Below are 11,968 nucleotides of genomic sequence, written 5' to 3'. Positions count from 1 at the left end.
AGAGCTGCTGATTTTTTCTGCCAATTATACACCAGATTCTGCCACTGTAAGTTACTTAGGCCTGGTCCCCACTTAGTCCGGACTTCGGACTAAGGTACGCAAATTCAGCTACGTTAATAACGTAGCTGAATTCGAAGTACCTTACTCCGGACTTACCGCGGTCCAGACGCGGCCGGAAGTCTCCCCCCGTCGACGCCGCGTACTCCTCTCGGCGAGCTGGAGTACCGGCGCCGACTGTGAGCACTTCCGGGATCGATCCGGGATCGATTTATCGCGTCTTAACCAGACGCGATAAATCGATCACAGAACATCGATGGCGTGCCGCCGGACCAGCCGGTAAGTGAAGACTAGGCCTCAGAGAGGTACCTGACCAGGGGCGGCTCTAGCTTTTTTGAAGCCACAGGCACGGCAGGCAGGCTGCCTTCAGCGGCATGCCTGCGGGAGGTCCGCCAGTCCCGCGGCTTTGGCGTACCCGCCGCTGAATTGCTGCCGAATCCGCGGGACCGGCAGACCTCCCGCAGGCATGCCGCCAAAGGCTCCCTGACTGCCGCACTCGCAGGGACCGGCAGAGCGCCCCCCACGGCTTGCCGCCCCAGGCACGCGCTTGGAGCGCTGGTGCATGGAGCCGCCACTGTACCTGACTCTGCAAGAACTCCCATTGATTTCAGTGGCTCTACTTACAGAGAATAGCGATCAAGACTGGAAGAAATAATCCTTAATTTTACAACTGTTGCAGCATTTTTTTTTTTGTAATTGACATTAAATATCAGAGTGTTTTTTAAAACCCAGTTAGACATTTTAAACCAAAACTAAATATCTAAAAAGTATATTGCTTATAAGTCTGAAAAAGATAATAATGATCCTTTAACGATACATATCTGTAATGTCTAGAGTTTTGCATAGTTGCATTTTTTTAATAGTTTTTTATAATTATGAGCTGGTCAGAAAATGTTTTTTCCCCAACTGAAAATTTCAATATTTTATTTTTATTTTTATCAAAATTTTCCAAGAAAAAAATATAAGCTTTTCAACAAAATAATATTTTTCAGTTTTCAGCCAACTATTTTTTGTTTTCTTTGACAAAAACATCAAAAATTTTAATTTGGTCAAAAACCAAATTTTCATTGAAAAAAGGTTGAAGACATTTTTTTTTGACCAGTTCTACAAAACAACATGGCTTTTGAGCAATCTCTACACAGTACCGAGCCATTAGTGTTCCTGTGAAGGGTTTCTTTCTTTTGTGTAAACACACTGTAAGTGCTTTGTTTTGTAACTACTGCATAGCTTAAGGAGGTGTTCAAACAACAATCTTTTTAGTGCTTACATACATATAAATAATAGTGTTTCTTAAAAATATAATTAAAAAAGGACACCATATATTCAAGGCTATGGAAAATCACTTCCATCATAGATCACAGGTTGTTCAACAGTCAAGTGATAAAATACTTTTTTCGAGATAAACCTGTACAAAACAAACAGAAGATTATGTTAGTCTAACTCAAGTAAAAGTAAGATCATAATAGCTGGTCAAACCCTGCAATCCTTACTCAGGCAAAACATCCATTGGACTTCAAGAAGTTTTGCGTGAGTTAGGACTGCAGGATTGGATGCAGTAGGAGCATTAACTACAAGAAGACAATCCCGACTCTGAACTGGCTGTAAATAATCATGTGGTAAGTTTCTGTTATTTACCATCTCAGAGATCAAGAGCATCAAAGGATGGAACAATGTTACAGAATCACGGGAAACGATCTTTAATAAAATCTGAAACTCAGGCCACCGAACCAATTTTTGACCTCTTTTTCTTAATAGCCAGTCTATTAAAGTCTACAAGTGATGAAATACTCCTTATTTCAATCTCTACCCTGACTCTACCTACCTAGAGAAGGTGTTGTCAAATATCAGTATGTAGATACCACAGTTTCTCGCTTTCACCTGTCCTCTGATAGTTTCCTTATGAGAGTTGCAGCGGGTCATAGGAATGAGTACCTGGAATTGAAAAATCAAAATAGAACTTGGTTTCAAAGCTCTACCTCTACTCTAGGTTTGGAAGAGATATTTGGTCTTACACCTTCCTAGGGGGCAACAAGAGGGCCTCCTTGTGTGTATGTATTTCTCTTGGTTTGCATTATCTGTTCTTGTGAGTGAATGTCAGGTCATATTTAAACTGTCTCCCTGTGATCGTGGCTCCCAGTGGCTGTGGTTCGCCGCTCCAGGCCAATGGGGGCTGCAGGAAGAGCGGCCAGCACATCCCTCGGCCCGCATGAACTGCGGCCAGTGGGAGCCGCGATTGGCCGAACATGCGGACGCGGCAGGTAAACAAACCGGCCCAGCCCACCAGAGGCTTTCCCTGAACAAGCGGCGGACTGGCTTTGAGAACCACTGGTCTATACTACCAACGTATGTCAGTATAACTGTCGCTCAGGGCTGTGGAAAATCCGTACCTCAGAGCGATGCAGTTATACTAACCGAACTTGTGAGGTAGACAGCACTAGGTCGATGGGAGGGTTTCTCACGTCAACATAGCTACCGCCTTTAGGGGAGGTGGAGTACCTATGCCGATGCAAGAAGCTCGCCTATTGGCCTAGCTAGCGTCTTCACTAAGTGCTACAGCGGCACAGCTGCCCCAGTGCTGCACAGCTGGAAGTGTAGACAAGCCCTTAGTGGAGAAGCCAGGGACTGGAAGAGCAAGGAGACCAGCTATCTTTCCTATCACCCTCCACAGCAGGGTTGAGGCATACCGGCAGTTTATAAAGTAACAATTTTTTTCTTCTCACTCTTTCTTCTCTTCATGTTTGTGCTCTGTTTATCTGGTGAGGGAGGGTATACAAGTGATGTAAGAAATACAAAATATGGCTTTGGCCATGCAACTTGTGCTAGTGACCCTTTTGAAGGCCAGGGACAATTATTGGACTTGTCTTAGCTAGGAAAAAAAGTGTATTTTTAATCTGTGTTAAAGTCCTCAAGAAAAGTCAGTTATAGTTTTAGGCCAGGTCTACACTACAGCCTGTGTCGGCAAAACATATGTCGCTCAAGGGCATGAATAAACCACCCCCCCGTGTGACATAAATCACACCGATATAAGTGGTCATGTGCACAGTGCTACATCGGCGGGAGAGCTTCTCCTGCCGACGTAGCTTATGTTGCTCGTGGAGGTGGAGGGAGCTCTCTCCCAGCAGCATAGAATGCCTTCACCAGATGTGCTGCAGTGCTGTACGTATAGACATGACCTTAATCAGTGTTAGCTGGTCATGGGAAACCTTAGGTCTTCCCAGCAACATGGGTTAAAACTATAACTGCTTTGTTTTCACTACAATTTTAACACAGGTTAGTTAGCTTAACAAGGGTTAACACCACCCCTTTTTTCCTATAAAAGACACATGCAGTGTGAATCAGGAATGTACTGTGGGGCTTTCTACGCTGATCCTGCAAAATGTTGAGGACTTTGGGTCATATCCAGCAATGCACTGAAGCACACGCTTAATCTTAAATCTGTGAGTAGCCCCATTGACTACTTTATCTTTCAACGGACGGCCTGTGTTTAAGAGTCCTGCTGGATTGAGCCCTATGCTATTTACAAATAATATTTGTCTTTTGCATTAAATGTAAGGAAAAAAACTAAACACTACACAGATTTTGCAGGTTGAAGCTGAAGGAGCCGATTGGTTAGTTTAGTGACAGTGATTTAACTTTAAATACAAACATCAGAAGCTAAAGTGCCAGTCAGTGCAATGTCACCCTATTTCCCCAGGCAATGCTAAATAATTAAAGGTGTACTTCTTCCCACCGCAACAGGTCAATGGACTTTGGACAAGGAACAGTTTTCCTGATGAGACATTTTGACACTTTCATATTTGCTACTACAGCGATGCAACTTCCAGTGACATTTGTTGGGGCCATGGTAAGTAAGCTTGCTGGTTCCTCCAGACAAACTCATTCACCTCATGTGGTGAAATGCAATTCCTGAGGTAGGTCAGTGAGGAAAAATATCCCGTCCTGAAATAACTGCCTTACTTTGCACTGATCCAGCATTGCTTCTTCTGATTCTTGGTAGACAACGCTGAATGCTATGCTCTTTGGGTCTGATGAAAACACCCAGCTGATTGTAAGGCCAGTCTCTGTCACGGTTATAGGGATGGTGCTGTAGGTGCTGGACTTAATGAACAGCTCCCTGTTGTCTTCCCCAAAATTTAAAATCTCTTCAACTGTAAGGGGTAATTTTATCCTGAAAGACAAACATAACCATTGGAGAGGCTCAAATTAGATTGTGAAGACATCTGAACAGTGGGCATTAATATTTTATTTTCCTTTGTCTGACCTACTTCCTGCAGACTCCTCGGTGATTTTGGGGCATGTCTAGAAGATGCAGATATACAACTTTGGATGAAAGCAAGGACCAGATGATCACAGCCTAGTGCTTTCTATTGCTGCTGTCATTCAGCGACTTCACTCATTCATTTATTCCAGTGTAGTTAAAACGAAGTAATATTGAGTGTGGTACAGATACGTGACTTCAGTCTCACTTTACACTGTTGTTTCTCTTGATCAGCAAGTATACGACTTAATGTTTGTAATAAAAGATGTCATGAAAAAGACTGCTGCCCTCTGCTGTCTCCTTTATCTGTAAGCCAATGTCACTTACCATACTAACATCATTCATACCGAGAAATGGATGTTTAGGGAGATTTACAGAGCAAGTGACTATGAGCAGCCATTCTACTAAATGTCACATTGTGCTCTGTCCTGGGGCTTTTGGGGTAATTAACCCTGAAGCTCACATCGTCAGTGAACAAGCAAACTACATAAGTACCAACTTTGGAACCTAACATTAAAACTGAATTCTCTTCAGGACCTTGGGAGGTTTAGCCCTTTAACATTTTGTCAGATTGCCTCTCTATAGTGATATATTTCACATCTATATAATTAGATCCTCAGCTCATGGTCTGCAATGAAGCTTCACCAATTAACCAGCTGAGGAGGATCAAGTCCACAGTATTTCCATTGGAGTTGGTTTGATATATCATTATTTAGAATCAAGAGAAATCATCTAAGCAAAGAGCTAACCGTGATCTCTGGTATTATGATACACTGTAATAAATTCATTGTCCACCATCAAAAATCAGCACTTGCCAGCAGATACCACACAATTCCCATAGTTATTTCCAACTCTCAGTATGGGGATCACTGTGGTATCTCAGCCATCTGTTGGCAAATGCTGAGTTTTAATGATAACTACTGTTCCCAGACTAAGGAGAAATGTTTAGCTTTATTCATAATGTTAGTTCTTACCTAAGGTGAAACAACTACTAAAATTAAGGGTCGTCTGACAGAGTTTAAGTAGCTAATGACATTTCTTTCCCCCACCCCTCAATCTGTTGTTTGGGTGTGTATTTTGTTACAGCTGCCGCTGTTTGGGCTCTCAGAAAGACCACAACAAAATCCCAGCACAGACCAAATCACCTTCTTGTAGTCAAAGTATAAACCTTTCTCACAGCTGAGCCAAATTTTCAAAAAGGGGCATCTACGGGTGGGGATAAGAATGATGGGTTTTGTGCATATCAATTCTATTAGCTGCTGTGCAAGTGACACACTCTATTGCCATTGTGTGTAAATGTTAGCACTCGAGTTGTGTGTGTGCAGGGGATTGTGGGCACACAAGTGCAGGCTGGGTTGGGGCTTTTTTGAAGATTTACTCCTATTGTGGTATATACGTATTCATCAGGACAGAAGCCATAGATAGCAGTAGATATGCCAGAATCATTTTGGGTAGAGGTGGCTGATGGGAAATAAGCCGCTCCCCCAAAGGCTCACCAAACACAGAAGATTAATTGAGCATTGAGAAATGTCTTCCTCCAGGTATCGAAGTGCTAAAAGCCTCTCTCCAATTTCTGTTTACAGGTCTCAGTCCCCCCATAACTCTAGCAGTAGTGGGAGGGAAGATTTTCCTGGCCCCAAAAGGATGGGCAGGCAGGAGGGCAAGCTGATTCTCTCCTTATCACCCCCATACCCACTATTTAACTGAGGTATATCCCCATGATGCTGTTCTTAGGGCCAAGTCCTGCCCTCAGATGCATACGGACTGCTCCCCCTGAGGTCAATGAGAATTGACCAAGATGATATCCAAGATGCCGATTTGGCAGTTATTCTTTAAACCAGGCAGTAATGAAGCTGTTCTGCTTACATCAGTTCTCCTGACTTCAGCAAACATATCTCAGCATCTTGGGCCACTTGCAATTCTTCTGAGTCATCCAAGGTCGAAGAATTATATGTGCTGTTTCTGTGGCAAGAAGGAAAAAAACTTATTAATTATTCTCTGAAACAGCACAATGCAGAGAAAAGTAATCACCGTAGTACCCCTTGCACGCATGCCTCCAGCAGTGGGCTCATTTCATTTACTGTGGGCCAAACTTGATTATCTTAACTACTTTAACACAGCACCATCTAGAGGCCTGGATCAAGACTGCAGCCCCATTGTGCTAGCCACTGTTCATACATACAGTAAGGGACAGTTCCTGCCCCAAAGAGTAAATAGAGAAGATAGCAATTATTCCTTTCTCCTACCCTTTGCCTAGCTCCATTTTTAGGAATGGGAAACTGAGGCACAGACAGATTGAAGTGACTTGCCAGGAAGTCTGGACAGATCCAGGAATCAAGCTCAAACCTTGTTCCAAAACTATCCCTTACTTCCAAGGCCTGCTTCCCTTCAGTAAGAGTGAGAAAATCCACAGTGAGGGGTAAAATGATGAACTATATTGAACAGGCCAGATTCTTCTCTCACTTATGGTAATGTGCACCTAGATATGATTTCACTGAAATCAATCAAGTTACAGTTGGGTGACAGAATCCAGACCATTGTCTGCACACCCCTAAACAAGACTGAGCACAACAACAAAGCGGACAAGGTCTCCAAGATACTTAGATATTTAGTGGAAGACACGGCATTTACCAGTATACACATTAGGGTGAGCGGGTGTCCGGTTTTCGACAGGAACACCCAGTTGAAAAGGGACCCTGGCGACTCCGGTCAGCACCACCAACTGGGCTATTAAAAGTTCAGTCGGCGGTGCTGCAGATCTGAGGCAGGCTAGTCCCTACCTGTCCTGGCACCGCGCTGTGCCCCGGAAGCGACCAGCAGGTCCGGCTCCTAGGCGGGGGGCCCACGGGGCTTTGCGCACTGCTCCTGCCTCGATCATCAGCTCCACACTCCCATTGGCCAGTTTCTGGCCAGTGGGAACTGGGGAGGTGGTACCTGCGGGTCAGGCGCAGAGCCTCTTGTCTCCCCTGCCGAGGCCCCGGACCTGCTGGTCACTTCCGGGGTGCAGCACAGTGCCAGAACAGGCAGGGAGCCTGTATTAGCCCTGCTGTGCCACTGACCAGGAGCCGCCCAAGGTAAGCCCATGCTCCAACCCTGAGCCCCCCCTGTACCCCAAACCCCTCATCCCCGGCCACAACCCAGAGCCCGCACCCCCAGCCCAGAACCTGCACCTCCCCTGCACCTCAACCCCCTGCCCCAGCCCATAGCTCCCTCCCGCACTCCGAATTCCTCGGCCCCAGCCTGGAGCCCCCTCCTGTACCCCTAACCCCTCATCCCCAGCCCGAAGCCAGCACCCCCAGCCCAGAGCCCTCACACCCCCCTAAACCCCAACCCACAGCTTGCTCCCATACTCCAAATCCCTCGGCCCTACCCCCCATCCTGCACCCCAAACCCGTCATCCCCAGCCCCAGGCCAGAGCCCGCACCCCCAGGCCAGAGCCCGTACCCCCTGCCTCAACCTACAGCCTCCTGCCTCAACCCACAGCCCCCTCCCACATTCTAAATCCCTCTGCCCCACACCCAGCCTGAAGACCCACTCCTGCACCCCAAGCCCCTCATCCCCAACCCCATCCCAGAGCCTGCACCCTCAGGCGGAGCCCTCATTCCCTCCAGCATCCCAACTCCCTGCCCCATCCCAGAACCCCCTCCCACACCCTGAAACCCTCATTTCTGGCCCCACCCCGGAGCCCACACCCCCAGATAAGAGCCCTCACCTGCTCCAGCACCCCAACCCCCTGCCCCAGCCCAATGAAAGTGAGTGAGGGTGGGGGAGAGTGAACCATGGAGGGTGGGGGAATGTAGTGAACGGGGGCGGGGCCTCGGGGAAGGTGCAGGACTAGGGTGTTCGGTTTTGAGCGATTAGAAAGTTGGCAACCCTAATACACATAAGTCTATGTGTACTGTGCATTGAAGGTGCAGGGTTAAATCCTGCTGAGGCCAGAAGTCAGCTTATTTCCATGAATAAAGCACCTGAGATACAAAGTCTGCAGAAGGGTGAGAACACTGTGGTGACGACAAACTCCCCAATTCAGGGGGCCAGCACACCTCAAAAGTGGTTGCCATTGTCCAGAGAGTAGGTGAGTCCAGGGCCATTGGGGAATACACAGATTCAGTGGATCCCTTCAGCAGCCTTTGTGCATGGGTTTCCTGCAGAGCTGCTGGCAGATTTCATAGCCACTCTCTAACCCTGAACCCTTGACGGAGGGCAGACAGCAGCAATGTGGTCTGATTTCCCTCTCCAGCACATGGGTCTAGCCCATGTGCTGGAGTTCATTTTCTATGAAATTCTATAGCACTTTACGATAAGGGGGATGATGGGGGTTAAGGCTAGCAGCAGTGCAGAGAAAGCAGCTAAGTGCAACAAACCCCACCACAGGTCATCAGCGGGTATGAATGTGTCACCTTCACCAATGCACAGACATCCACCACTTTAAAGAAGGAACTCCATTAGTGGGAAGCGGCAGTAGGCTTTTAGCTTCACTACGGATTAAACATTAGAGGGGCAACACTGTCAGGAACTCAGGTGACTCCTTGCACGGTCGCCTAGCAACCCAATGAGCTTGGTTGGGCCCAATGAACCATCACTAAGTGACTGTGCTCCCTGATTGGATAGAAGAGCCAACAGATCCCTATTTAAGCTTGATAGCAACAGCAGCACAGTGTCTGCTCAATGCGTTCCATGCCTGCAGCTGTGCCAGACCTGCTTCTTGTACCAGCCCTTGTTCTAACCAGTACCTATCCCTGGTCCTGCCCTAGTCCCTGCCTTCCTCAGAACTCCTGATTCCTGGATCTGATCACTGGCTTGTCCCCTGACCACACCTCTGGTTCTGCTTTCTGATTCTTCTCCAATCACTAGCCCAGACTCCTGTTCCAACCAGTAGGTCACACCGACACCCCAGTGTGTTACAAACAGCATGCATTATACAAGCAAGTTACATTAACTCATAATGGCTTGTGTCAAGGCTGGATCCCCACTTTGAACTTTAGGGTACAAATGTAGGGGCCTGCATGAAAACTTCTAAGCTTAACTACCAGCTTAGCTCTGGTTCCGCTGCCACCATTTCCCAATTAGATTCCCTCCCTGGGAAGCCCTGAGAAACCTTTCACCAATTCCCTGGTGAATACAGATCCAAACCCCTTGGATCTTAAAACAAGGAGAAATTAACCATCCCCCCTCCTTCCTCCCACCAACTCCTGGTGAATCAAGATCCAAACCCCTTGGATCTTAAAAACAAGGAAAAATCAATCAGGTTCTTAAAAAAAGGCTTTTAATTAAAGAAAAAGGTAAAAATCATCTCTGTAAAATCAGTATGGAAATTAACCTTACAGGGTAATCAAACTTAAAGAGCTCAGAGGACTCCCCTCTAGTCTTAGGTTCAAAGTACAGCAAACAAAGATAAACACTCTAGTAAAAGGTACATTTACAAGTTGAGAAAACAAAGGAAAACTAACACGCCTTGCCTGGCTATTTACTTACAAGTTTGAAATAGGAGAGACTTGTTTAGAAAGATGTGGAGAACCTGGATTGATGTCTGGTCCCTCTCAGTCCCGAGAATGAACACACAACCAAACAAAGAACACAAACAAAAGCCTTCCCCCCCCCAAGATTTGAAAGTATCTTGTCCCCTTATTGGTCCTTTAGGTCAGATGCCAGCCAGGTTACCTGAGCTTCTTAACCCTTTACAGGGAAAAGGATTTTGGAGTCTCTGGCCAGGAGGGATTTTATAGTACTGTACACAGGACAGCTGTTACCCTTCCCTTTATAGTGATGACAGCTTGTCAACTGTAGAATTATGATTCATCTTTTCCTGTAGTTCCTTGGCCTACTGCTGCCCCCTCCAAAGCTGTGGCTAAGTAAATTAGAGATGGAAAAGATTTATTAGGTCGGCTAGTCCAGCTCTCAGCCAATGTAACACTTTTCCCTACAATATATTCTATAATACTTTGCCCAGTCTAGTTTTAATGAGATCAAGGAATGTGGCTTCCACCACCTCCTTCTAGGCTATTTTCCATTTTACTCAGCTTAAGTTTTCCTTTGCTCAGGCTCCTCCCGTTACTTCTAGTTATACAGCATAGACATCCTTAAACAATTTGCCACAGCAAAAATCATTCTTCTGGCTTTGCTGTAAGTGGCTCAGACTCTGCTGTCAGGATTTGTGCCATGGGATTAAAGTTCCCTAATGAATCCATTAATCCCACACTCTTTACTGGCCTCTTGGACTATAAATTAAACCACGGGGGCAACATGTGATGGCATGTTCCATCCCCTGACCAAACACACACTTTTTACTATTCCGTTGAGGTCCTTGCTATTTGTGGCTGCTGGCTTTGTACACTGTCTCACTTGGCCCTCTCCTCAACTTGCTATGCAATTTAACTGGTAAGTGCAACTAACTCTGCCCACCCTCCGAGCATCAAATCAGTGCCAGGTACACTATGCCATGTTTACTCATTTTCTGACAGCTTACACCGACTTGACACCTTTCCCACTATATTTGTCACTCATTGGTCAACTTCTCACCTCAGTTACTGTGATGTTACTCCACTGAAGCCAATTGTCCAAATTCATCGCTGGTAGCACTCCATTGAGAACACCAGAGTTATAGCAGTGAAGAATGTGGCCTATAGAGGTCAGTGGTGTTCCATTAATTTACAGAACATAATTCTGTATATTTATCTAACCTCACTAGGTGGCAGTCCATCGCTCATTGAGCAAGGTTGTTCCTACCGTTTTCATGATGCACATAACTCGTTCTCAGCCATATAAGAGTGTTCAGATTGTTTTGCTTTTCTTTCTTTTAAAAGCAGAATGGATCAAGTGACATGACTAATAAGAATAAAAAACTAAAGAATAGAAAATATTTTTCACAACCGCCCCTGAAATTAAACTAGAAATATTACGATAGCATTTTAGTGCCTCAGTTGAACAAAATAGGAAACAACTGAGTTTTTGCTAATTTCAGAAGCCAAAGTTGAATAAAACTTGCTTGTCTAACTCCCCCCCCCCATCATTTTCCATTTTCACAAACATCCGAGCTTCCATCTGGAAGAAGAAGCTATGAAATACTCCCAGTCGAACTCACAGAATTTCTTGTCCAAAGAGAATTTACCTGACATGATTATTATTAGTAAGCCCTACTTGAATAGTGGTATGATCTTCAAATAATTGCGGCTGAGTTGTGGACAAGACATAGAAAATCATGGGAAAGTAATAATGGACCTTTATTAATAGTGTTAATTTGGAAAAGCCAGAGTAGACCTATTTGTTTAAGAAAAATTTGCTGGCAGGGGTGGTGGAGCCATCCCAAAAGTGGGGGAGTGCAGGGTATCCTGCTCCCTCCATGGCCCCTCCCTTGCCTCTTCTCTTCCCCCTGAGGTCCTGCCCCTGGCCAAGCCAAAAGCCAGAGCCAGGCCAGGGAGCCGCAGACCCTCCACCTGACCAGAGAGTGGGAGGGCCATGCCCCCCCCCATTCTGGCATCCCTGGCTGGAACAATATAAACACTCAAGTATTATGTTAATTTTTTTGATAACCAGACATTATGCAGCAACTATATTACATTCATTTAAAAAAAAAAAGCCTGACTCGTACAATATAAAATTCAGAAGACTAAAAGTCTTAACACACACAACTGCTGTAGAAATCACGTCCAGTCA

General features: G+C 45.7%; 1 protein-coding gene across 5 annotated transcripts in view; it reads right to left on the bottom strand.

Moving 5' to 3' along the window:
* Positions 1-1,067: 1,067 nt before the first annotated feature.
* The window catches only part of FYCO1 (FYVE and coiled-coil domain autophagy adaptor 1), a 78,468-nt gene continuing 67,567 nt past the window's right edge, over positions 1,068-11,968 (bottom strand). For all 5 annotated transcript variants that reach the window (XM_034760956.1, XM_034760959.1, XM_034760958.1 and 2 more), the window contains exons 15-18: positions 6,182-6,277; positions 4,015-4,225; positions 1,880-1,989; positions 1,068-1,462 (exon numbers count right to left, since the gene is read on the bottom strand). In XM_034760956.1, coding sequence (XP_034616847.1) covers positions 1,387-1,462; positions 1,880-1,989; positions 4,015-4,225; positions 6,182-6,277 — 493 coding nt within the window. In that variant the 3' untranslated portion in view covers positions 1,068-1,386. The remainder of the gene's footprint in view (positions 1,463-1,879; positions 1,990-4,014; positions 4,226-6,181; positions 6,278-11,968) is intronic.

This window comes from Trachemys scripta, chromosome 2, assembly GCF_013100865.1.
Source record: "Trachemys scripta elegans isolate TJP31775 chromosome 2, CAS_Tse_1.0, whole genome shotgun sequence".
Taxonomy (NCBI): Eukaryota; Metazoa; Chordata; order Testudines; family Emydidae; genus Trachemys; species Trachemys scripta.
The sequence above is the reverse complement of the archived record's forward strand: the minus strand, read 5'-3'. Positions and strand labels throughout refer to the sequence as shown.